This window comes from Lutra lutra, chromosome 15, assembly GCF_902655055.1.
Source record: "Lutra lutra chromosome 15, mLutLut1.2, whole genome shotgun sequence".
NCBI classification, from domain to species: domain Eukaryota; kingdom Metazoa; phylum Chordata; class Mammalia; order Carnivora; family Mustelidae; genus Lutra; species Lutra lutra.
In genome coordinates this window covers 3,577,943-3,605,074 of record NC_062292.1, presented here as the reverse complement: position 1 = coordinate 3,605,074, position 27,132 = coordinate 3,577,943, and the positions used below count along the sequence as shown (strand labels likewise).

The 27,132-nt window shown below is 41.7% G+C and overlaps 1 protein-coding gene across 3 annotated transcripts in view; it reads left to right on the top strand.

Annotated features, from left to right (window-relative positions):
• VAMP4 (vesicle associated membrane protein 4) overlaps window positions 1–27,132 on the top strand; it is a 42,687-nt gene that overhangs the window by 4,252 nt on the left and 11,303 nt on the right. Inside the window, exons 1-4 of one of the 3 annotated variants that reach the window (XM_047704010.1) lie at window positions 14,129–14,310; window positions 17,049–17,168; window positions 21,501–21,547; window positions 24,645–24,695. In XM_047704010.1, the coding sequence (XP_047559966.1) occupies window positions 17,103–17,168; window positions 21,501–21,547; window positions 24,645–24,695 (164 nt within the window). In that variant the 5' untranslated portion in view covers window positions 14,129–14,310; window positions 17,049–17,102. Of the gene's footprint in view, window positions 1–14,128; window positions 14,311–14,504; window positions 14,828–17,048; window positions 17,169–21,500; window positions 21,548–24,644; window positions 24,696–27,132 lie in introns of those variants that run through there. The other 2 variants (XM_047704012.1, XM_047704013.1) reach the window with 2 other exon arrangements.

Sequence of the window (27,132 nt, the reverse complement as noted above, 5' to 3'; positions counted from 1 at the left end):
CAGAACTGGAGGAGTCTTGATGGTGTTGCCAGATCAAGGCTGGAGAGAGAGCCAGGATACCCCAATAAGAGACAACTTGGGAGACTTGAATCGTGGAGAAGCCTGGGACCCCACCAAGCAGCCAGTCCAAATGGGGACTTACTGTCAACACTTTAAAGCTGCCACCTCATAAAGATTTTTAGGCTGTGGCCTTCCTCCACCTTGGAGCTTCTGAGGTGTTTGCCATCCAGTCTGAGCTCCAGAGTCCTGCAGACAAACACCTGCTGACAGAGTGAGGACTGCGCACGCACAGGTGGCATAGGTCGGGGAGCTGGGGACCTGGACCAGGACAATGTCAGGCAAGGCTGGCTCACAGAGGGGCTATTACAGGTACCTGGAGTCTATCTAATTCCGTGCCTTAACCTTTTGTTTAGAGAAACCTGGGACCCAGTCTCATAGCCAGTCCCCCTAGGGACTGACTGTAGTTCCTTTCAGCTTCTATGTCACAGCGATTTTGGGAGGGGCGGGGATGAGTTTCCTCCTCATGTGAAGTAATGCAGGTGTTGAGGATTGCCCCTTGCTCCACAGGCTTGGAGGGCCCCAGATGCCCAAAGGTGACTGACAGGGTTCCTGCTGTGCAGGTGCAGAGGTCAGGGTAGCCAGGTACCTGGAACAGGGCAAGTGTATGGAGAGGTCAGGTCATGGTGTGGGCCCTTTGGGTTCAAAGGCGTATGCCTAATTGTGGGCCCTACCTTCCCTATGAGGAATATCCCCTGAAGTCAGGCTGGAAGAATCTGGACTGCTTTGCCAAGGGGAGGTGGGGAGGGGGACTGACCAGAGTGTACTCTAATTAGAGACACCTGGTAGGCTTAATTATTGGAGAAGCCCAGGAGCCAACCAAGGAACAAGTCCAAATGGGGACTATCACCAATTTAACTCAGTCCCCATTTTGACTTGCTTCTTGATCGAGTCTTGGGTTTCTTGTAGTGAAGGGTTCCCCTGTGAGTCGCCCCAGGCCTTCCATAAGGAGGCAGTTGAGTAATTCGGACCCTCCGCCTTTAGGAGGGAGTATTACCAATGAGCAAGTTACCACCGAGGGTTAGGCACATGCTTTGATCATCGCCCCGCTCCACCGACTTTGCCTGCTCCTATGACCTGGCCTCTGCAGAGCCTTGTCCTCTTCTAGATGCCCGTCACCTCTGAACCGCACTTTCTGTGCCTGTGTAGCAAGCGCCCCTGTGGCAGGCCTTGGGAAGCTGGTCCCTCATAGGGTTTCGGAGGATGTTGATAATTCAGAACCCTTGCGCACTGTTGGTGGGAACACGAAATGTGGCAGCCACTATGGAAAACAGTACGGGGATTCCTCAAAAGACTCATGATAGAATTACCCTATGATGGAGCTCTCACATTTCTGCATATATATCCAAAAGAATTGAAAGCAGTATCTTGAAGAGGTATTTGCACCGCCATGTTCATAGTAGTACTAGTCACGGGAGCTAAGAGGCGAACAGCCCAAATACCGCTGGAGGGTGGACGCATGAAGAAAACGTGCCCGGCGCGTGCAGTAGATGCCGGTCAGCCTCGGGAAAGAACGAAATCTGCACATGTGCTACAGCATGGATCGTCCTTGAGGATACTGGGCTGATCACAAAAAGACAAATACCGTATGATTCCACTGTGCTTAGATTTAAGGCACACGCCTAGTTTAGTAAGAGTTATACAGTAAGTGTCCGATAAGCTTTTTGTGAGTGAACGGATGAGTTTGTGTGAACTGGGAATAACATCTGCCTCATGGGGACACTTCGAGAATCAGGTGCAGTAACATATGTGGCAGAGGGCCTGGCAGTAATAACTCTAGTTTTAGGAACAGACATTTTTATTGTACCAGATGACCTTTCAGGTCGAGGCCTACTCCAGGATTCTCAGGTTTGGTACAAGGGCCCTTTGCAAGGCAGAGCTGTGTGCGTAGTACTAAGCAGGACACCTGTAGCCTAGCTTGTAAGAGCAGCCCCACCGACGAGTAGGATCGTTCTTGCCTGAGATAGATAGGTGCAGAAAAGTTGTTCTTTGCTCAGAACTTCCCAAAACCCTCAGGGCCATCCATGCCGTGTAGAAGAAGGTGGAACACTTAAAGCAGGAGATCCAAATCTGGGGACCCTTGAGGACCTGTGGATAGAATTCAGAGGATGTGTGCACTTGGATGGGAAAAGATCACATCTTTAATTTCACTAACTTCGAACAGAAATTTAGTCTTTCCTTCAACTATAAATGGAGACCCAACTCCACAAAATAACCATCAGTAGTAGTAGCTGTACCTGTGACTTTTTTTTTTTAAAAGATTTTATTTTATTTTATCTGACAGACAGAGATCACAAGTAGGCAGAGAGGCAGGCAGAGAGAGGGGGGAAGCAGGCTCCCTGCTGAGCAGAGAGCCCGATGCGGGGCTGGATCCCAGGACTCGATCCCAGGACCCTGGGATCGCGACCCGAGGCGAAAGCAGAGGCTTTAACCCACTGAGCCACCCAGGCGCCCCTGTACTTGTGATTTTATTAGCAACTGGAATCACTAAGATTTTTGTATCACATTATAATAATATCTTAAAATATTGTTTTTGCGCCTTACTAATTCAAAATCATGGTAGATGTTGGGTCTGGCACTAGATTTTGTTGTTTAATGAATTAATAAAGCACATACCTTAGTGTATCAGAAATCTATAAAAATGTTTTATAACATTATAAATTGCCTTCCTTTGTAATTCTATATATTTTATTTTGATGCATTTCGAAATGTTACTCTCATAAGAGGACAGTCCCTAGACTTCACCAGATTGGCAAAAGTTCTACACAATGCCTGTCACTTACCAGGAGTGTTCTAAATGTTTCTTCATAGTCCTGACAATTTTCCTATACTTTTGGTACTGTCTTGAGTCTATAATTATGTAAAGAACAAACCAGAAAGTCTGGCTACATCCTTAGGGGAAACCTGACTATATTCTTTAAAAAAAAAAAAAAAACAAACATTGTTATAGAATGATTTATTATTTCACTTTAACTTTTCATTCTCTGAAGAAAGTTTGAAATATATCTCTTGAAGGTATTTTGATGACATCATTCCATTCCTTCTAAATACCTGCTCCTGTATACTATGATTTGTAATGTCACTATAACTCAGTGATGTGTGACTGTGATTCTAAGACCCAGCTTTTCACGGATCATGCCTTCAGCTTTGAAATCACTGTGAGCCGTGATGCAGAATCTTCTTTGGTTTAAAAATGAAAAACATAAAAATATTTTCGCAACTCTAATAACGGAAAAGAGGAATGATGAATGCGTATATATCATACATATAAAAGTTGAGATGCAGCATATGTACATATACAAATATAGAATATAAGTAGATTCTTCTTATGTTCCCACTAAATCTGTGCTATATGGCGGGAGGGGAGCTGGTTCAAGCATCTGAATAAATGTGCTGTCATTAAGAAGAAACCAGGATCCTCCTCCGCTTGCTCACCCTGCTCAGCACCTGTGAAGAGTAGTGAGTTCTGACTACTGAGGTGTATCTGAAAGGACCTAAGAAACTCTTCCTTTTAGAAAACCCTCTATGTTCTTGCATAGTCACTGGCAAATGAGCTAATCTTTTCACAGTACTTTTTTTTTTTTTTAAGATTTTATTGGTTTATTTGACAGAGACGCAGCGAGAGAGGGAACACAAACAGAGGGGATAGAAGAGGGAGAAGCAGGCTTCCTGCTGAACAGGGAGCCAGATGCGAGGCTTGATCCCAGGACCCTGCAATCATGACCTGAGTTGAAGGCAGATGCTTAACGACTGAGCCACCCAGGTGCCCCTCTTTACTTTTAAGAGTGATTTAGATATAGTTGCACTTTTAAGTATAATGGAGTAAATTGAGGCAGACCATTGTTCCCTCTAAAAATAAAAAAAAACAGATAAACAGAAACATCTCTATAAATCAATCAGAGAACTCTTTAAGCAAAGCAGTAAGACTGGAAGGGCCAAGATTAGAGAAAGAACCACAAAAAAGTGGGCCGACCTCTTCCAGCTGTTCCTTCCCTGAAGGTGTGTATGGATCCTGGGTGCAAGGAAAGATACTGAACATCTGGGCTTTGCCTAGGCTAAGGGCCATTGTTGGGGAACAACACAAGCAAACCAGTTAGGCTCTGGGATCTCACAGGACTGGAAAGACAAAACTGTAGTCTTAGCCAGGATCTCAGCAACAAGGGAATAGTGGGGAGTTGGGAGACTCAGATAGTTTTCTTCTCAAAATTTTGCTGAATTCCAAAACTATTTTGGGGTAGGAGGCTGAGATGATAAAATCACTGTTTTTCAGAGGCTTTTTATTTAGCATACTTTATCAGCAGAGATTGAATCGTCTTTGGAGAAGGATAATATCACATACGTACATTCAGTATCTCTTACACTTAATAATTGACACTTAATTTTTAATACACAATTATACTCAATAATCAATATTGAATATCTGAAACTATTAGGTATGCCAAGAGTTAGGAGTTTTATGACCAAAACCCAAGAAAAAATACAATAGAAGCCATCCCATAGGTAATCCAGGATTAGATAAGCAGACAAGGACTCTGAATAAAATGTCCAAAAAAATAGATGAAACTTGGATAATTTGACAAGAAAATTAGAATCTATTTTAAATTGGAAATTCTGGAACCAAAAATACAGTAACTTAAAAGTTCAGAGTGGTCTGGGGAATCAGGAAGCAAATGGGGAAGTGTGTCTGTGCACACGGACGCCGACATTGACTCAGGCATGCCACAGTTGCATCTCTGGAGCATGTGGTCAGTGCCAGAATCCTGAGATCCAGTGCAGACTCAAAGGATGTGTGTGCACATTTAAAAAAAAGCAAACTTTTAAAATGTTTCATATGTTTGCCTTCAAGAGTATACTCTTGGGGTGCTTGGCTGGCTCAGCTAGAAGAGTGTGCAACTCTCAGGGTCATAAGTTCGAGCCCCATGTTGGGTGTAGAGATGACTTAAATAAAACTTAAAAAAAAAAAGTATACTTTTAAGTACTGTGTTGCAGTAAACAGGCTCCAGAACATAAAGATGAGTTCTTTTTTTGAGAATAATTTCTCAGGAATTCTCCAAAATAATTCTAAGCACAGGTATGTTTTTAAGTTTACTATTTAGAAAATGATTGGAAAACTTGTTATTGCTCTTCCTATAAAGGATGGGAGAGGGTGGTTCTGTGATTACCAGAGAGTTTTCTTAAAGTTATTCCCTGCAGATGGTTATCATTGAGTTTGATGCCAGACAGATATCCTATAGTTAGTTTCATATGCCGTGTTTCAGACCTGGGCCTGCTTAATCCTAAAGTATATCTTCTAAGCTGATAAAGATAAATTCAGAGTCACAGAAAAGATGCTGTGAATTTTTCTGGTTAGTTTTATTTTCCTTTTAAAACAAGTTCGATGCATAATAAATTCAAAACAACAACATAACCAGGGCCAGAAGGAAAACTCATTTATTATTAATGTTAAAAATAGACATGCAGGGCGCCTGGGTGGCTCAGTCAGTTAAGCGGTTGCCTTCGGATCATGTCATTATCCCAGGGTCCTGGGATTGAGTCCTGCATCGGGCTTCCTGCTCAGCAGAGAGCCTGCTTCTCCCTCTCCCTCTGCCTGCTGCTCTGCCTCCTTGTGCTCTCTCTCTGTCAAATAAATAAATAAAATCTTTTGAAGAAAATAGACATGCAGTCTACCACAACATAGGGAAAAATTGGATATGACATTGGCAAGCCATGGATGATTCAGAGTTGTTTGCTGGTTAACACTTGTTTAAATTACTTCGCTTGTTTACACTTTGTAAGTAAGGTACAAAGATAAAGTGCCTCCAAGAAATGCATTAGGAAATTCAAATGCAACTTCAGATACACTGGTGAGATGAAATGACTGCGGAATCCCAAAATAAATACTTATTTAAATATTTAAGGGCAATGATATTGACTGAGGTTTAAAGTAATCAAGCTGCTTCTGTTTCTTTTCGTATCTTCATTTTATTTTTATAAGTCACAAATTTCCACTGCTCATATTCTTTTTTCCCCTCCTGTTATCTTGAAATGCCAGGAGAAAATCAATGCCAATATGCCAAACTTTTGCGAGTCAATCTATAGTAATAGGGAAACAGTTCGGAGAAAAGCAAATCTATAAAAATGGAAAATGTCTTTATTGTTTACAAGGTGAGCAAAAGATTGTATAAATATTATTTCATGAGGAGTTTATGATATTCTTAGGAGACATCAAGGAAGCAGAGATTATTCCTCCTCTCTTGCTGCCTGGGAAATGAAACCAGTATTGAAAGTAAGTGACTTGAAGGTCATTAGGCAAGCAGAGTGCTTCCAGGATCCCCATGCTCTGGGAAGGCTAAAACATTTTCTTTTATTGTCACTTCCCTTATTTTCTTTCTTTTGTCTTCTCTGCCCATTCAAAAGCAAGCTTCAAAAAGCACAGTCCAGTCAATAAATTTATTGTGTGCTTGCCCTGTGCAAGGTATAGTGGAGAATTAAAAGGAATCTAAGGGACGCCTGGGTGACTCAGTGGGTTAAAGCCTCTGCCTTAGGCTCAAATAAATAAATAAAATCTTAAAAAAAAAAAAAAGGAATCTAAGACCACGTCCTTGATTTAAAGGAGCAGTTAAAATCACGATTCTAGCCTGGATCTTCTCAGCTGGTAGCCATCCTTTTGTTCACTGTGTTGCCAAGTTCCAAACCTTCTCCATTTTCTTTATACTGCCAACTCCAGCATTGCTTCCTTGACCCTCATATAAGACCTTGCTTAAGTTTTACTGGCCATTTTGAGGTTACCTTGTGAGTTTCCCTTAATTTCTCTCTTTTCCTTTTCAAAACCAGTCTACAGCTTTATTGTTAGTCACTTCCTTCCCTCTGGCCTCCAAGAAAGGATTATGTCTCTGTCGTGCCCCAAGCTCACCTCTGGTGCTCTTCCGGCCCTGGTCCTTAGACCTCTGCAGGGACATCATCCGTCCTTGTTTTCCTTTTTGGTTTGCATTTTAATCTCACTCTCATCCTGACTCCTCACTCCTCATTCCTAAATTTGGTTATTTCTGATCATACCTTGATCTTACTGCTGCTTGAACTGCAACTTCATGTGTCATTTCCCTTTACCATTAAATTTCTTTCTTTTTTTTTTTTAAGATTTCATTTATTTATTTAACAGACAGAGATCACAAGTAGGCAGAGAGGCCGGCAGAGAGGGAGTGGGGAAGCAGGCTCCCTGCCAAGCAGAGAGCCCGATGCGAGGCTTGATCCCAGGACCCCGGGATCATGACCTGAGCCAAAGGCAGAGGCCCAACCCACTGAGCCACCCAGGCGTCCCTACCATTAAATTTCTTGAAAGTGGAATCTATAATCTGCAATTCCACTAAAACATAACTCTTACAATATGGATTCCACATCCATAATGTTACTAAAATACTTCTTGAAGATCAATAATGGTCTATGAGTCAACAAATTTAATGGCTTTTTCTAGCCTTCATTCCCACCTTCCTCCACCCCCACCAATTTCTCTGAAGTTTTTAAAAAATAATTTTAACAGGTTTTTTTAAAGTTTACATTTTCTTTTAGTAATCTCTGTACTCAGTGTGGGGCTCAAATTCACAACCCCAAGATCAAGAGTCGTGTGCTCTTCTGCCGGAGCCAGCCAAGCACCCCTGAAGTTTTTGATCTTAATAACCATTCCTCTTTGTTTTACACTGCCCTGTCTTCATTGTTATGTCTACTGCTCTGACCACTTCTTTTTAAAATTTATTTTATTAAATAAACACTACCCCCAATGTGGGGCTTGAACTCATGATCTCAGGATCAAGAATCGCATGCTCTACTGACTGAGGCAGCCAGGTACCCCACTCTAACCACTTCTTATTGGCGGCTGTCCTTATCCTCTAATCCCCTCGTTCTCCTAAGCCCCCTTTTCCTTGCATTGGTGCTTCCTCAGATTCTTCATAGAGATGGTAGTTGAAGCTGAGGATTCCCATGCTCTGCGAATGCTAAAATACTCTCTCCAAGGAAAGGTGTACATAAACACAAGGGCAGACTTGACCACCTTGCTTCTGTTTTTGCATGGGGTTCACTTGGTTGGCGAGAGTGGAAGGAGAAATGGGTCTGAGCTGTCTTGGCAATGGCAGCATTCCTCTATCCACGACCATCGTGTGAGACAGCCCCTCCTCTACAGCTGTGGCTCTTGCCTTGTTCTGCTGACTTTTCCCTTGCCTCTTCATACCTCGAAATGGTCATGGTGGCTTCTCTTCCGGAGGTATATCGGCATCTCTGCTTGATTCCCCTTGTGGTTTTAATTTATTGTTAAACTCTAATAAAGTAAATCACAATTGATATTAATCACCCTAGGCAATTCTATCTGCTAAAGTATGGGTGTGTATGTGTGTACACACACACACACTCCATTGTTCATTTGCATCTGTAACTTCACTCAAGTTTTTTAAAAGATTTTATTTTTAAGTAATCTCTGCACCCAACATGGGGCTTAAACTCAACCCCGAGATCAAAAGTCACAAGTTCTACCAACTGAGCCAACCAGGAGCCCCTATAATATACTCAGTTTTTAATAGTTGCTTAGTCTTGTGTTTCTATGTAAGCTTGTAAGGTCTTGGAAGACAGCTAACACTGTTCACCATATTTATATCCCAGACTTTTGCAGAATGCCTGTCACTTATCTGATGGGTGAATTTATCTTCCTTGATATAGCACCCAAGACTAATATTACCATCTTGAGCAAGAAATTAAATTTGTAGTTGACCATCAACAGACGAAAGCCTCCTAAATCAGATAAGATAATCACAAGACATTAGACCTGACAGATTTCATCTATAGAATGCTTTAAGAATCAACTCCCTAATTTCTATTATAAGGGCAAAATCATGCAGCCCATTTTGATAAAATATTGATCTCGCCTTAAACATATAGCACTAATGTGCCCAGCTTCACAATTCTCTTGCCTTCGACAAGTTACACAGTTCATCTCAAGATCAAAAGATCTTGTCTTTTTTTTTTTAATATTTTATTTATTTGACAGAGAGAGATCACAAGTAGGCAGAGAGGCAGGCAGAGAGAGAGGAGGAAGCAGGCTCTCTGCTGAGCTCAATCCCAGGACCCTGAGATCATGACCTGAGCCAAAGGCAGAGGCTTAACCCACTGAGCCACCCAGGCGCCCCGATCTTTTTTAAATTCTTGCTATACTTTGAAAAAAAAATGAAACTGACAATTGTGAACAATTAAAACAGTGCAATTCATAATAAGGACACTGGCGTGCTCCAGCCAAAAGATTCATTTTCAGATAAAAGGTCTTGGCCCTGTTTCAAAGATTAGTGAGTAAATGTATAATGATACATTTGAGTCAAAAGGTTAAAGTATATCTGCCTTTTTTTTTTTTTTTAAATTTTATTTATTTATTTGACAGAGATCACAAGCAGACAGAGGCAGGCAGACAAGGTGCGGGGGGGAGCAGGCTCCCTGCTGAGCAGAGAGCCCAACATGGGGCTCGATCCCAGAACCCTGGGATCATGACCTGAGCCAAGGGCAGAGGCTGAACCCACTGCGCCACCCAGGTGTCCCAAAGTATATCTGCCTTTTTATTTTTTACTTTTTAAAGATTTTATTTATTTATTTGATAGAGATCACAAGTAGGCAGAGAGGCAGGCGGGGGGGGGGGGGGGGAAGCAGGCTCCCTGCTGAGCAGAGAGCCCAATGTGGGGTTTGATCCCAGAACTCTGGGATCATGACCTGAGCCGAAGGCAGAGGCTTTAACCCACTGAGCAACCCAGGTCCCCCTATATCTGCCTTTTTAAATGATCCTTACCACTTTAGCCAACTTCTTAAATTAACCAGTCAACAACTAGTCCAAATTTCAATGAGAAAGAAAATCTGTAGTTTCTGTTTTGTTAAAAATTTATTTATTTATTTACTTATTTGACAGACACACACACACACACACACACACAGTGAGAGAGGGAACACAAGCGGGGAGAGTGGGAGAGGGAGAAGCCAACTTCCTGCTGAGCAGGGAGCCCAATCCAGGGCTCTATCCCAGGACCCTAAAATCATGACCCGAGCCGAAGGCAGTAATGACTGAGCCACCCAAAATATTCTCATGGTACAAAATACCACACAATTAGGAAAGGTTTCCTTTTTGTATTAGTCTGCTGGGATTGTTAGAACAAAATACCATAGACCAGATGGCTTAAACAACAAATTTTCTCACAGTTGTAGGGGCTAGCAGTCCAAGATGAAGGTGCCATCAGGATTGGTTTCTGGTGAAACCTCTCTTCCTGGCTTGTAGAAGGCCACTTTCCCAAGGTGTCCTCACATGGCATCATCTCTGTGCCCACACATACGGACACCAGCCCTATCAGATTAGGGCCTCACTCTTACGACCAACCACATTTAAACTTCATTACCTAAAGGCCCAGTTTCCACATACAGTCACATTATGAATTAGGGCTTCAACATACGGATTAGGAGGGGGCCGGGAGGACACATTTCGGTTCAAAACATCTTCTGTATTAGATTCCCAGCCCTTGTGTGTTTTGTTTGTAATTCCCACATGGAAGCGGAGCCTACATATGCTTTTCTCACCTTACAATAACATACAGAGATATTCCAAGTCATTACACATAGATCTTCATTTTAATGGCTGCATACTGTTCTACAGAATGGGTAAACCAAACATTTCCTTCTGCGGGACAGTTAAAGTTTCTTTTCTTTTCATGTTTTTTTTTTTTTTTTCCAGTCTTGTTCCAAAAATCCCTTAAAGAATATTCTTAGAAAATGCCTTCATACAATTTGTGTAAGTTTATCTATGGGATAAATTTTAGAAGTGGAATTGTTAGGTCAAAAGGAACTTTGTGTAAATTTTTGACATGTATTGTCACCCTGAACTTCAAAAAATTGTACCAATTTATACTTCCACCGACAGTGTTTTTAAGAAAGCTCGTTCTTCCCACCTCGTTAGCCTCTTACCCCGTAATACCACAGGTGCATACCTTCAACATCATATTGTCAAACTTTTTAATCTCTGCCACTGAGCTAACACAAGGATCAAAGTTTCAAATTAGACTCACAACTCAGAAATCAGAGATCTTACCTAATTTCAAGCTTCACTAATTTCAAAGGCACCAGTAACCAAGAGGCACAGACAAAATAGGACGAGATCCAGGACTCTTGGTGCCGTTCCTCGGGTCCTTTCTTCCTGCTTTGGATGCACCTCTGCCCAAAATAACGGATGTGGTTTCTAAGTAAGGTATGCAATCACCTCACTTACAGGAGGAACCAACTCAGTTATGAAACACGGCTCCATTACATGCTAAGTTACACAAGTTCCGTGATATTTTCTAGTCATGCACCTCAGATCCACAGATTCCTGCTGTGTTTACCATAAACAGTCCAGCCCAAGGCTGTCCTGCTAAAAGAATTCTATAGATACGAACTCTCCTACTGGGAGATACTAGTTTGTTTACCAGGAAGTCTGTTATTACCATATTTCTAAGAATCACATGCTTTCCTAGGAGCGGTCCTCCATAATGGGAAGGAAGGGATTGCAGAGTGGCTGCTTATTAACTCTTTCCTTCCCAGTCACTGATAGATGAAAAATGGTATTTGACTGATGTTGAACAGTTGTTCACATGCTTGTAATTGATTTGCATTTTTTTTCCCTGCCTTGTGGGAACAGAGACAATAGCAGCAAAATACTGAAATCTGGAAAGTAGGTGAATCAGTGACAATTACTTTAGCAGACTTGATACAAGAACCCTAAACAGGCCATGAAGCAACCCGATTTACACAGCTAAACCCTGTTCAAGGCTCAGGAATTGGAAGTGCTAGGTAGCTCTGAGCCTGATGTGAGCTAAAAACAGAAGAAATAATAGAAAAGTTGTTTAAGTATCAAATCCTCAGAATCCCTTCTCCAATCCAGTAGAAGCCCAGAGATTTAGTATTAGGGTAAAACAAAAGAGCTCTGGCTCAGAGGACACCAGGCCCAGTTAAGGCGGAAGGTCTGATGTTGAAAGAAATGGTAAGAAAATTCAGAGGACCAACATGTGAGTAATTGAAACTCAAGGAAGAGAAAATAGGGTATAAAAACAAATACTTCAAGTTGGGTGAGACTGGAACCCTGTTCTGACCCTATATCCCGTGCTGTTTATATTCTTTCACTTACTGGTATATCTGATTCATAGTAACTAAAAGGACATTTTTCTGAGCTTTCAGATATGTTGGGGAGAGTCAAACGGACTTTGTTTGGGTGACTGAGGGGTGGGGCTAGTGTTACCCCTCCCATAAGCAATCATATCAAAATGGTTGGCAGAACTGAAGAATTATAGTTAAAACCAAAAAGGGACACCTGGGTGGCTCTGGCTGTTAAGTGGCGGGCTCTTGATTTCTGCTTGGGTCTTGATCTCTGCGGCCTGAGATTGAGCCCTGCCTCCGCTGGGCAGCGGGGCCTCCATTGAGATTCCCTCCCTCTCCCTCTGGCCCTAACCCCATTCTGGGGACTCACTCTCAAATATACAATATACATATAAATATGTGTATGTTATATATATAACATAGAAATATATATCTGTAAAATAAATTTTTTTTTAAAAAGAGTTATTCGTAGAAGCTATGAAATGAGGTGCCCCTACGACTCAAAATCATGCCAAATTGTGGTTTAAGAAGGGCTAATTCTGTAATCGCCTCAGGCTCGAATTGGTAAGGCACCAAGGCAGGGAAGCACTCCATAACAAGCAGAGTTACAGATACAAAATCAATTGTGGAAGGAAAAAAATAACTTTCGCGTCGTCTGTGGAGTCTGGAGTAGTGTCACCGTCATGCTAGGCAGGAAACAAACCAAGAAGCCCCCCTTCTAGGTCCGAGTCAGCCTGGGTCTGAGGAGCGTCCTCACAGGTAGCGAGCGAGTCTAACAGCAGGCTTTCAGAAGCTTCAGTTGGAGAACCCATGGTTCACGTTTCTCAGCTTCGCAGGCCAACTGAGTGAGAATCTCAAAGTAGTGCCTGGGCATCGTCATTTTTAAAGCTCTACAGGTGATTTCAACTTTAGGTAATTGAGTTGAGAGTCATTGTCCTAGCAAGGCCCCTTTTAATTAGTTACAATGTTTTGACTTAAAAATACACTATCAGGGGCGCCTGGGTGGCTCAGTGGGTTAAGCCGCTGCCTTCGGCTCAGGTCATGATCTCAGGGTCCTGGGATCGAGTCCCACATCGGGCTCTCTGCTCAGCAGGAAGCCTGCTTCCCTCTCTCTCTCTCTCTGCCTGCCTCTCCGTCTACTTGTGATCTCTCTCTGTCAAATAAATAAATAAAATCTTTAAAAAAAAAAATACACTATCAGCAGGGACCTACTGGTACTAAGAGAGAAAGATGCGTAATACGGATGATAAGGGAGAAATGAGTAAACAGTCCAGCTGCGGTGTGTGTGGGAGGAATGGACAAGTGGAACACGAGAAAGGAAAAGCAAATCTGGAATCGTTCTGGAGCACTGCGCCCAGACTTCGGTATCCTATTTAAACCTCCAGGCCCGGGGGGGTTGGCGGTGAGAGAGCACTGGAGTGGCTACACAAGGGTGACTTCCCAGCAGAAACCTGAAGGCTCGGGTGTCTGGACCTAGTTATTTTAGGTTAAAATAAGGATACAGGGGGAAGAACACCGAGTCCTCGTCCCAAATCTGTCCAAAATAGCTGTGCAACCTCAAGTAGATCTCCCCTCCGGACCAGACGTTCCGAACGCCTGGAGTGAGGAGACGGGGTTAGCAACCCTCAGCATCTCCCTGCTCGTCCGGCTGCACCGATAAACCAGGGGATAAACCAGGGGTCACACGTCGTCCGAAAAGGCCCCAGCTGATCCGAAGCTGTCCTGCAGCTGCGAACCACCCTCCTTGTTTCCTACTCGGCCTCTTTAGCCCCGGGGCATGGGCTGCGCACAAAGCACCACCCTCTAGACGCCCCCTAGGCCCCAGCCCCGAGCTCTACGCGGAAATCCGCCCCCCCGCGCGACTTCCCCGAGCTTCCTGCTTCTCCCCCGAACGCCCTCCACGCGCCGCTCGCTCGACTCCCTCGACCATCTCCGCGGCCTGGGCCCGCCCCCTCCGCCTGGCGCCAGGCCGCGGAGCACCGATCGGCTCGATGAGCGGGGGCGCTGCTGCGGCGGAGCGGCCGACGCGGGTCCGCGCCCACTGTCTCCCCCTCCCCGCTTTCTTGCTGCGCCTCCCACTCCGCCCCTCGCCCTGCCCGGCCCGGAGAGCGGCCCGGAGCGCCCCGGGAGACTCAGGTACTGGCGCCGGCCGTCCCGACGGGAGGGGCTGCTGTGAGGAGGAAGGAAACGGAGACGACGCCCCTGTTCCGCCGCCTCCCAACGTCCGCCTGGAGCTCCGGGACCGGCCGGGGGGGGGGGGGCGGGGGGGCGGGGCGGGGAGGGACCCCTGTCTGGGGAAAGGCTGGATTCGGGCCGGGAGTCGTGGGGAGCCACCAGGACTGGGTGTCCGGAGGGGGGCGGTTGAGGGCAAGGAGAAAGGCAATTGAGGGGTGCTCGGGGAAGAGGGGAAGAGAACAGTGGAGGGCGTGGGGCGGGCTGGAGAAGAGTGGGAGGTAGCCTGGAATGACAGTGGGTCCCTTGGGGCAGAAAGGACCAGAATTAGGAGCAGATGTCGGGGGACGTGGCCTGGTGCGGCAGATGCGGGCCGGGGGGTGGGCACCGAGCTCCTTGCTGGAGGGGATGGATTTGTCTCATTATTTAAAGTCACGGGAGAAAGAGCGCCAACCCTGCTGGCGTTGATGGTGACCAGAAGGTGAGGGGAATCCTTATAGTTTGACAGTTTTTGTGAATAACATCTCCAGGCCGTGTCCGTCCAAGTCACGTATTTCCGTGAAACTGCACCGGCGAGACTGGTGATGGAGAGGAGAAGAGTCGGAAGTGGGAATGGAGGCCGGGAAAAGGGAAACCTCTGCCCAGATTCAAGCTTTTTGTGAAACGAAATATTTGGGGGTTTAGTTTTCTCTGAAGAGCAAAAAAGAAGCCAACGTTATTAAGCAACATGTTAGAAGTGTATTCCATGTAAGCACTTAGCGAACTTACTGGCTCTTCAAAAGATATACACGAAATTGTAAACGTATGATGATGACGTAAGAAGCATATGGTGATGTGACGTTTTTTAAATGAATTATATATTGCTGTTCAACTCTGTTGAAATACATCATGAACGCTCTCTTAACTCTATATGTACCCACACACAAATCCCCGAATTCATGTGTATTTTTTGCAGGAGAAATTTTAGGTAGAAATATATACCTCAGTTCTGAGCGTTCTTTATTTTTTCTAGTTGTTTGGCACAAATCATCAGTTTCCCTGTGGTTCATCGAGCATAGTTAATCTTGATGTCTTGCTGATGTCTTTTCTGTTTGTCAGAGACTGGTTTCTTGCCTTCATGAGGCTGATCCTGGAATACAGGACCTGATGATGGGGTTTGCTCATCATTAAACTTGTAGCTTTACTGTGTATTTCGTAAAGCTATGAGTCTGCCTGGTTTTTGCCATAGGATATTAAAGCAGCCCCTTTGTTGGGTTTAAGATATAAATAATAACATGTGGGTATAATTAAAAGAAAAGCCCAGATTTTTCATTTGCTTCCTTTGTCATCTGTTTTTTTTTTCCTGCGTGCTATAACATTTTTGCATGAATGAATTATTCTGAAATCAAAGTATGAGGAATAAAATGGACCAGATGTACGTGACAGAAATATTGTGTAAAGAACTCTAGAGCTGTTACTTACGTAGCAAGAATTCGGTTTTTGTTACAAATGGCTAAGTCTCTGTTTTGGAAGCTTTTCTTTCAGGGAAAACTATCAATTTGTTTTGATAGGCCAACTTAAAATATTGTTTTTATTTAGTTTATGAAACTGGACTCTGGGCTTGTATATAATATTAGCCAGCAAACTGTTGTCTAATTATACTTAAAGATCTCAGAGTTTTTTCTTCTTGCGAAAAAGGGAAGAGGGCTGCTGGGTTGTTACAGCAACGTGGTCTTTCTAGAACAGAACAGGTTCTGTTAATAAATATTAAAACTGATCATGCATACCATTGATTAATTTGATCCCATATTTCCGCTATTTTAATCAGTAGAGTGACTACTAGTTACTTTTCTTTACTAATCCTTAGTTCTTAGTTTCTTAGTGCCTACTTTGAAGGAGTGTCCTAAAGACTAAAAGAAAATACATGTAAATCACTGAGCACAGTGTCTACCACATACTAAAAGATACAGTACCTTAGCCTGTCTCATTTTTCATCTACTAATCCAAGATACTGAAAACTCAAATTTGCATGTCATCTTTTTCTCAAAATTTAGTAAACTGCATACTCAAACATTTTCCTGGAAAATCACAATGCATATTGACATGTAAAAAGCTGTGAGACTTTCTCTAGCAATAAGATAAAAACAAAACCAAAAAATCTGGCTCTGTTTAACCCACTATTTACTAAACTTAATCCCTTTTCTTGGAGCCTAGTGCTGTGGTTTAAAATATGATGTTATAACTTACAGAATATTTTCGCATGTATTACCTGATTTGACCATCCCAACTCCATGCAGAAGCCTAGAAATCACTATTTTACAGATGAAGAAACTGAATTATTTAATCAGCTAACTGAAAATGTGAAAACTGGGAGTGCTCTGCTGTCTTCTAATTCCAGGTTAAAATCTTAGAGCATTTAATGTCTCATTTTCTCCTAATTTACCCCCCTCCTAACCAATCTGCTCTTGAATTTTATAAAAACCTGCACTAATTTTCCCCACATGTTCTCTTTAAGAAGTTACATCCACTTCCTCATAGTTTTATCTATTTTTTATGTATTGGAGCCTGGCATGGAGGACAGGGTCACCTGGAATGAACCAAACGGAAAGGCAGTAAAGTCCAAGAAATGAAGGAGGCTGTTTTGTGCAAGGCCTTGAACACTAGTGAAGTGATTTAGCTCTACCCCAAAGTCTCAGTCAGATGAAATTTATTTTCTTTTCAAGGTGGTGAGTACTTACTCTGCTGGGAAACAGAAGAGTGCTTCTTGAGTAAAAAGTATGCCTCCCAAGTTCAAGCGCCACCTAAATGATGATGATGTCACTGGTTCTGTGAAAAGTGAAAGGGTGAGTTTAGAATCTTAATTTTTCAAACAGAGTCAAAATACATTTTCATTCCTTTTGTAAATAATTTGTTTTAGAAAAATCTAAATAATTCTGTTTTTTCTTCATAGTAAATATTTTAAAGCGTATGTTACTTAGATTGGTGACTCAGTTGAATTCTACTCCATTATTGATCAAACTAGACTCACAGCTTCTTTCTAGTCTTTCAAAGTGAATTTTATACAAATACACAGCATCTTATTCTGGAATCAAATATGATGGGAATTCAGAGTTTTTCAGATTTTTAAAGGTAGTTAAGTGCATATTATATAACAGCCTTTTTGGCCTTTGGAGCAGCACCTCCAAGTATATTAGTATTTCTCAGAGAAATGTCTGATTACTGGGGACCTGGGTGGCCAAGTTGGTTAAACGTCGGACTCTTGATTTCGGCTAAGGTCATGATCTCAGGGTTGTGAGATCGAGCCCTAAGTTGGGTTCAGCTGCTGGGCATGGAGCCTGCTTAAGATTCTGTTTCCTTCTCCCTCGTTAAAATAAAAAGGAGAAAAGAAATGTCTGGTTATGCTAAGTATATAAGTAAGCATATAAATAAATTAGCTAACATCAGTTCAGGTCAGGTTTTCCTCCAAATAAGTTTTGGAGGAAACTTACAAAACTCTTGGTTTTCAGAACTTTTAGATTTTTGGAACTACAGATAAAGAATATTAGTTCTGTAATTGTCTCAGAGTCTAGAGTAGTTTTTATATAACATTCAATTTCTATTCAATTTCTATTTTATTCCAGAAAAATCATTTTTTTTTTAAGATTTTATTTATTTATTTTAGAGAAAGAGAGCATGCAAGCAGGGAGAGAGGCAGAGGGAGAAGCGTGCTGACACTGAGCAGAGAGCCCATTGTGAGCTCAATCCCGGGACCCTGGGATCACAACCTGTGCCGAAGGCTGACACTTAACCAGACTGACACTTAACCAGATAGGGACCCTCGCATCCCTATCCCAGAACATTCTATGCAGATGTGTGTAAATCTAGAAGTTATGCAGAATTTTGGAAGACAACATTTGATAGCAACGTTGTAGATAGATTACTTTTAGAATAAGTCCTCACATATTTATTGAGGAAAGGAATTAGTGTTTTTCTTTTTTATCTAGCAACCTGAAGCCCTCACTCACTTCCTATCTCATTACTATTCCTTCATTTATTGATGCATTAATTGACCACCTCCTATTGTGCTAAGATCTGGAGGGCACAGTCTCTGCCCATATAGAGTTTACAGTCTACTTAATTTCATTTTACGCATTCCTTTTTTGTACAATTCTGAACCTCACTCACTCTTTCCAACAGCTTAGGATTTAAAAGTATCTTTTAGTACAATATGGCAAACATTTGTCTTTTCCTTATTCTAACTCTCTCTAGTTTGTTTTTTACTTGAAGGGGGTAGAATCCACCAATAGACAATAGACTATTTGCTAGGAAGCTTTTTAAAATAAGCTTTATGTATATACTTAAAATTATAATCAAATAAATCTTTAAAAAAATAGCAGTGCTATGAATTTTTACATACCGATTTCTACATGAACATGTTTTCATTTCTTGTGTGAATACCTAGGACTGGAATTGCTGGCTTAGTTATTATGTCTAACCTTTAGAAGAATTGCCAAATTGTTTTCCAAAGTGGTTGCACAATTTTTACATTGCCATCAGCAGTGTATGTGGATTCCACTTTCTCTCCACTTCTCCTACCAGCCAGTTTCTCCTCATCACTAATTTCTCCTCATCGGTTTGATTGTTTAGTGCTTTTGTCCTAAAATTCATCTTTGTATTAATATTGCTAACCCTAACATTCTTTTCATTAGAATTTGCTGATTTTTTTCCACCTCTTTTTTTAATCCTTTATTTAACATTCGTTTTAGGTGAATTTTTTTGTAAACAGATATTGGCTGAAATTTTTGGACTCTAATCATGTAGTTTTTACTTCTAATAGAAGTGTTCATACATTGATGTTTGTTATGATAACTAATATACTTGGGATTTTTCTGCCTTAGCCAGTCCCTCTGCTGGCCGCGAATGCCCTTCCCCCTCATCTTTGGTTGGCCCTTTGCTATCGTTTGGATCGCAGCTTAAATTTCACGTCTTCAGAGTGATTTTCCATGAAAACCTAATCTCGTTTAGTCACCCTGTCACTTCCTATCCTGTCACTGTTTCAGTTCTTGGCATAGCATTTGTCACCATCAGATTTTTTTCTATGAGAGTTCAGACATTAACTGTCTTGTTCAAAGCTGGTCCTTGCCTAGAACAGTGCCTAGCACATAGAAGGTACGCAAACATGTTTATTGAATAAATATTAATACATTCCGTTTTCATTTCCTCACTCTCTGTGATATGTTATATATTATACATAGATATAGTTCATTATATTTCATATGTTTTCTCTCTTTTCCCTGACTACTTTAGCAGATTGTTTTTTCTCATCTCCCCAGCCCTAGTATCACTAGTTAGTTAAAAAATGTCCTTCCTTTCTCCTTCTCTCTTTTTTATTATTAACTTCCTATTTTAACAGTCATGTTTCGGGGCGCCTGGGTGGCTCAGTCATTAAGTGTCTGCCTTTGGCTCAAGTCAGATCCCAGGGTCCTGGATCGAGCAGCACATTGGGCTCCCTGCTCAGCTCTGCCCCTTCCCCCACTCATGAATGTGCTCTCTCTAGCTTGCTCTCTCTTTCTCTCAAATAAATAAATAAGAATCTTAAAAAACAAAACAAAACAGTTATGTTTAAATCTGTGTTCTCTCTCGACTAACCCTAACCCCCTCCATTATTTTACTTTCTCATTCTAGCCAGCTTCCCGCCTCCCCTACTCCTGTCCCAGTGAGGTGTGCCTCTCACTTTTACTTCTGCACTTTACCCTTCCACTCCTAGTTCTCGGTTTTATTAGAACAATTTTGGGCCCTTTTAAAGTTTTTCCTTATACTTTTTCAGTAGCTGTAAGATACAGTGCACAGTCACATTATCATTTATTCAGATTTGACCATACATTTTATTAGATCATCAGTTGTATCAATCTCTGTCTTAGAATGTTTCTTCTGATATAATTGGGTTTTTTGGCTGGTGAAATTCCTTGAGTAATTTTCTCAGGAAAGGCACATTGGTGTATTTGTTTCCTATTGCTGTTGTAACAAATTACCACAAACTCAAAACAACATAGATTTACCATCTTGTAGTTCTGGTGACCAGAAGTCCGAAGTAGGTCTTCCTGGGCTAAAATCCAGGCTCTGGCAGGATGTGTTTCTTCTGGAGGCTCTAGGAGAGAATCTGTTTCCTTGCCTTTCCCAGATGCTAGAAGCTGCCCGTGGTCTTTGGCTCATGCTCCTTACACTGTCTTTAAACTCAGCAGTATAAGATCTTCTAAATCCTCCCCTTCCCCCTACTCTTTCTCTCCCTGTCTTCTCTCTCTGTCCTTTCTCTCTCTCTCTCTCTCTCTCTCTCTCTCTCTCTCTCGGGCACTTCTGCCTTCCTCTTTTAAGAACTTTTGTGATTGTGTTGGGTCCACATGAATAATCCCTATTGATCTTCCCATCTCAAGATTTTTAACTTAATCACATCTGTGGAGTCCCTTTTAGCATGCAAGGAAACAGTTTTACAGGTTTCAAGGATTAGGATGGGGATATCTTGGGGAGTTATTATTCTACCTACAAGTTATATACTGTCTAAGTTCTTATATTCTGAAAAGGTCTGGTTGTTGCGAGAGGGTGTGATCATCTTCATCTTAAGGAAAATAGTTCCATCTTATAAAAGAAAGGTATAAAGTTGTTGTTGTTTGGCAGTTCTGATATGTCCGGAGGGTTATTTGTGAGCTATGAAGGTAATAGATGGACTGTGCCAGCCATTAAACCCTTGTCTCCCGGTTCTGAACCTGTCTTCTGTACTCCTCTCTGATGCTGGAATTGGCTTTGCAACTATATTTCTCCTCTACCCTCTGGCTCCCTATTAGGTTCTGCCTGTAGAGAGACTGGAAAGCAAGAGGGAGGAGGACAAGGGACTTAACTTCTTCCTGATTGCCTCCGGTTCCTTATTCCCACCCTGGCTTCAGCGACCTCTCTGCCTTATAGTCAGTCATAGGATCTTGCTATTAGAAGCATTTTTGTTGGAGGGCTGGCTTATTTGGTTCTGTCTTTTAGCTTTCATTAAAGCACAGGTAAATTACTCTTCCCTCTGGCCTCTGGCTGGAACCTCAGAGTTAAGAAATTTCACCAGGATAAAACTCCTTTCATTACTCCTCCCTGACAGTTTGTAAGCCTTCTGAATCTGAAAACTCAAGTCTTTTTTTTTTTTTTTTTTTTTTTGACAGAGAAATCTTCTGGAAGATGATTCGGATGAAGAAGAAGACTTTTTTCTGTAAGTTTTTTTGTTTAACAGCTTTATTGGGGTATAATTAACATCTAAAATGCATAGTTTATCAGTTTTGATACATGTACTGCACACCTGTAAAATCATCACCGAAATCAAGTAATGAACATAACCATCACCTCAGAAGTTTCCTTATACCACTTGGGAATCTGTGACTCCCCTAGTCTCAAGGCAACCACTGATCTGCTTCCTTCCTATCACTGTAGTTTATATTTTCTAGAATTTGTGAAATAAATGTTATCATGCAGTAGGCATTTTTTTTTTTTGTACTGGCTTCATTCACTTCCCTAATTATTTGGAGATTCATCCATGCTGTCCCACATACCAGTGGTTCCTTTTGATTTCTGAAACGTATTCCCTTATATGAATGTAGTACAACTCATCCATCCATTCACTTATCGATAGATGTTTAGAGTGTTTATAGTTCTTGCTCTCATGAGTAAAGCTACTATAAACAATTACATACAAGTTTTGTGTCGACTTAAGCTTTCATTTCTCTTGGGAAAATACTTAGGAGTTAGTTGAATGGCTAGCGTATTTTTATGGCTATTTTCCGAAGTGGTGTACCATTTTATATTCCCACCAGCATTGTACAAGAGTTCTAGTTGCTCTAAATCCTCATCAATAGTATATGTGGTCAGTGTTTTAATTGTAGCCATTCTTACAGGTATGTAGCGGTATCTTACTGTAGTTTTAATTTGGATTTCCCTAATGACAAATCATGTTGGACATCTTTTTGTGTGTGTATTTTGTGTGTATTTTTTTTGTTTGTTTGTATCTTTTTTGAGAAAGTGCATGTTAAAATCTTTTGCCCAATTCTAAATGTGTCTTCTTACTCAGTTGTTTATGTATTTAAGATACAGGCTCTTTGTCAGATACGTTTTACAGATACGTACTTTCAGTCTGTGGCTTATTAATCTTTTCCTTTTCATAGCAGTATCTTTTGAAGATTAAACTGTTGACTTTGAGGAAATCAATTTATTACATTTTTTTCTTATTTTTACTTATTTAAAAATATATGTAAAACCCAAGTTCAATAAGATTCTTTCCTATATTTTCTTCCAGGAGTTTTATAGTTTTGGCTTTTACATTTAGGTCTATAATCTATTTGAAGTAAGTTTTTATAGATGGTTGAGGTAACGGTGAAGAATGAATTTTTTTTTCTTTTTGGCATTTGGCTAAGTTGTCGCTCCACCATCTGAGGAAAAGATTATCCTTTTCCCATTGATTCGCCGTCAGTCAATCACATTAATTGATGTGATCAGTTCTTCACAGTTAGGATTAGAAAGGGCCGAGTCGTACAGGTACAGACCCAGATTTGTATTTGCAGAGTCAGGAAGGCGCGCTAGCTATCGTCGTGGGAGTTTTCTCTGGAGATTGATGTAGAGGGCTGTGCCTCCGGAGAAACATTTGCCTCTCTTTGTTACAATGTTGCAGAATTTTGTAGAGGCTTCCCCCCCCCCAAATAAAAACATTTTATAAAAAGTCATTGACAGCTGTGGAGCAGTGAGCAAAAGGGGCCTGCGGGACAGGAAGCAGATCCATGAACAGGAAATCGTATCGCTTTGACAAGGTCAGAGGAAGTGGGAAGATCATTTCCTACATGTGACAAGATTTCCAGAGTCACAAAGCTAATTGCACGGTGCCAGTTATGGTGAAAAGCCTTAGAACTAGAGCAGTAGCTTCCTGTTGGAATGGAACTTTGGGTCGAACAGAAGGGCAGAAGGTTAATTAAGTGATTCCCTCCTTGGAAGCTAGATACCCTTGTGAGGAACACTCAGTCTTCAGGCCGGCAGCGGACTGCTGAGCGTCCGCTCCCGAATAACGTGCATCTTTCAGAGGGCCTCACAGCCGGCGGGCACACTTGCTCAGAATGTAGCTTCCATACCCTGTGCTTCTGTGTGGGTGTTGAAGACGAAACAAATACATTTTTTAAAAAATTAATCAACACCCAAGTTTATAGCAGCATTATTCACGATAGTCAGAAGGTGGAACAACCTAACTGTCCATCAGCAGGTGAATGGATAGACAGAGGGTACATCGCTGCAGTAGAACACTACTTGGCCTTTATTACTCGGTCTCAGAAAGGAAGGAAATTCTCACACTTACAACATGGATGAACCTCAAAGACGTTATGCTGAGTGGAAGAAGCTGGTCACTAAAGGATAAATTTTTACATGATTCCACTCACATGAAATATGTAGAGTAGACGAATTCACAGAGACACAGAAGTAGAATGGAGATTGCCAGGGGCTAGGACGACGAGGAATGGGGAGTTAGTGTTTAATTGGTACAGATACTTTTATTTTCTTTTCTAATTTTTTTTTTTTTAAGTAAGCGCTTACACCCAACATGGGGCTCAAATTCACACCCTGAGAGCAGGAGTGACATGCTCTACCAACTGAGCCAGGCACCAGATCCTACTTCTTAAAATTTTTGTGGTTTATACCTTATTCTCTATCTCATAGGAATAATAATTACTTAAAACATCCACATCTTATTTCCAGAATATTAAAATGGTTGAAATGATACAACACTCAACTAAGAACTGCTTTGAGAAATGTTGGTATTTTCGTAGGCTCTTGGATTTTCTTTTAGCTTTGTTGATAAATTTGAGATGAGGAATGAGAAGAAAAATACTAGTGTTTTGAATGGATTTCTCTTTATATCTGTTCCTGATAAATCAGCATTTTATGATAACCTAATATGAAGGTGAATTTACTTTTAGTGTTCTATAATTGACCGTAAAGCTATTCATGGTTGCTGGCACTTGACCTGTTAGGATGTTTCAGAGGTTAGTGATTAGAACAACCTGTATATAAACAAAGGTTATATAAATCCTATTTTCTCTGAAAATTTTAACATTCAGAAGAATTAGGTTAGTTGTTGCCAGTACCAAGTACCAGTAAAGTACAGATGTGATTAAATATCATTCAGTTGCAGCAATACCAGTAAGATGTGGTTTCTTATAATTAATGACTGATCCATGTTTAGAGTTGAGCTTGATTGTGTGTTTGTGTGTGTGTTCTCTCTATATTTTTTTAATGCTCTCATTTTAAATATGTACTTGGTATTTTGTTTTCAGAAGGGGACCATCTGGACCAAGATTTGGACCTAGAAATGATAAAATTAAGCAGTAAGTTTCTGAGATACGCATTGGCTTAAGTGATTATCCTGTTTCTATGTGGACCGAGGGTTGGCAGTCTGCAGCCTGTGAGCCAGATCTGGTAGCTGCCTATTTTTGTGAATCACGTTTTATTGGAACACAGCCATGCCTGTTTGTTTGAAAGCAAACTGTAGTGGCAGATTTGAGTAGTTGTGACAGAGACCTTACAGCCCACAAAATCTGAATATCTATTATCTATCTGGCCCTTTAAAGAAAAAATTTGCTGAGCCCTGATATAGACTAACTATAACTACTGGATTGTAAAAACCCAATAATTCTTCTTATTTTTGCAGAATTACCTCTGAATAATGGCTAACGAAATCCAATTCCTGTGTTGGTTTTCCCTAACTCGATTATTTTCTGTTGAATCCATTTATTTAGCATAATCTTAATGTCCTTTTTGGTTTTAAATCTATTGCTTGATTCCCGTTTTCAAAATTAATAGAAGTAGTGTAATAGATTTAGTTTTTCAAAGCACAATATTTTTTATATTCCTTCAGAATTTTTTCATATCTGTTACTTATCCTAATTCCTATATTGATCTAAGATTTATAGATAGCTAAGTAGTTTTCAGTGTAAAGCTTTTTCTGTGTATGTTGGTGGTGGTAGGTTGGTGGGTAATGCTATCGTAAATGTACCTGATGTTAGAGGGAACAGTGAAGTAGCCCTGGAAACTGACTGAGTTTTGAGGACTAGTCACGGACAATAAACTAAATGGTCCGGATTTGGATCCGAGGAGGGATAGTCCCTGCTGTCTTCGTTCAGGATACGGCTGGTGCCCATTGGGAAGGGTGCTGTAACAGGGAATCAAGCTATTGGTCAGATACTTGGGCTTTAGTCAGGTAGCTGTTGGTGTGGAAAAAAAAAAAGTCCACACTTGATCTAATCCTAGTTAATGGATTCTGTAATACAGAACCAAGGTTCCAGAAAACTGATTTGACTGCTAGACAGGATGTTTTCCTTTTCTCTTGCTATATAACAGATTGCCCTGAACTTAGCAGCCTAAAACAACACACATTATCATCTCACATTTTCCATGGGTCTAGGAGTTTGGTCACTGCTTAGGTGGACCCTCTGCATGGGGTCTCACAAGCCAGAAATCAAGGTGTTGCTAGGGCTGGGATCTCACTCAAAGCTCCTCACCAAGCTCAGGTAGTTGTTGCCAGAATTACTCTTCTTGCAGAAATAGAACTCGTGGTACTTGCTCCTTCAAGGCCAGCAGAAGAAAGTCCCAGCTGCTCCAAGGTTCTGATCTGGCCAGTAAAGATACAATGAGCTACTTACATTCAGGCAGTTCATTATGTATGTAGAGTAACCAGACTCTCTGGGGTCTTGTTCTACACACCAAAAATGATGACTCCAAAACAAAAGGGGCTGCACTGCTGTGATGGGAGTTGTAGGATGCCCTGTGACAAAGGAGCCAGTTCAGCCCTGTAGCTCGGTGCTTTGTGGTCCACACATAGGGCCTGCGGAAGAAGCTTCCGTACATCATCAGAACCTGGGAGGTGGTAAGAAATTGTCTTGTGACAGTCTTCTAGGGAGATGAGTGGGAGATGGCCTCACAGGCCATTCATCTTGTGTTCTGGGAGGATTGAGAAGCATTCGGGGTCATGGGGATGCCATGGCAGAGCTGTTACGTTGCACTGAGGCGGAGTGACTTCCCTACCCACCCACGTAGTTCATGTACCTAAACTGCCCGGCGAAGAGGACTCCACTGATGACACACTTGGTTTTTGTCCTGTCAGTGTGCTTTGTTCCTGTCTGATATCCTCCTGCAGAGTGAGCCTAGGACCGAGTGTGGCTTATTGATTCTTTTGAAAATGGTTTTCCAGATGAACCCAAACCACTCCTGAGCATCGAAACAAAGTGTCTGTGTTAGCACGTGCCAAGCACATACACACATGAGTGTTTATGTACAAACTAAGGAGTACAATATCTTTGGTGATCACAGAATTTTAGAACAGTAGGGATTATTGAGTAAGTATAACGGTTCTCACTCTAGAGCCAAAGGTTTGCCAGACTGAGAAGGTGATCAGTCTCCAGAACATACGTATTCAGCCTCGTGGGCCCAAACTCATGAATGCGGATTTCATCAGGGCATGACTCCGTGTGTGCGCCCTAAATGGCCTAAGATGGCGGAGCCACAGCCTGCCACACAGCTTGCCCGTGGACGAATACCGGGTATTAGTTGAGTAACCAAAATTGCTAGCACCGGTGAGTTTCTTAAATTGCGCTGTCACTACTTAGTTTGTGACATTTAATACAGGGTATGTCCTGCTGCGGGGTCAGCAACATTGTGGCTTTATTTCAGATTGACTGGCATGTTGACACCAGATTATTCCCACAAAAGTACTCAACATCACTTCTTATGGAAGAATTTTTGGTGGAGGATTTAGAATACTCACAT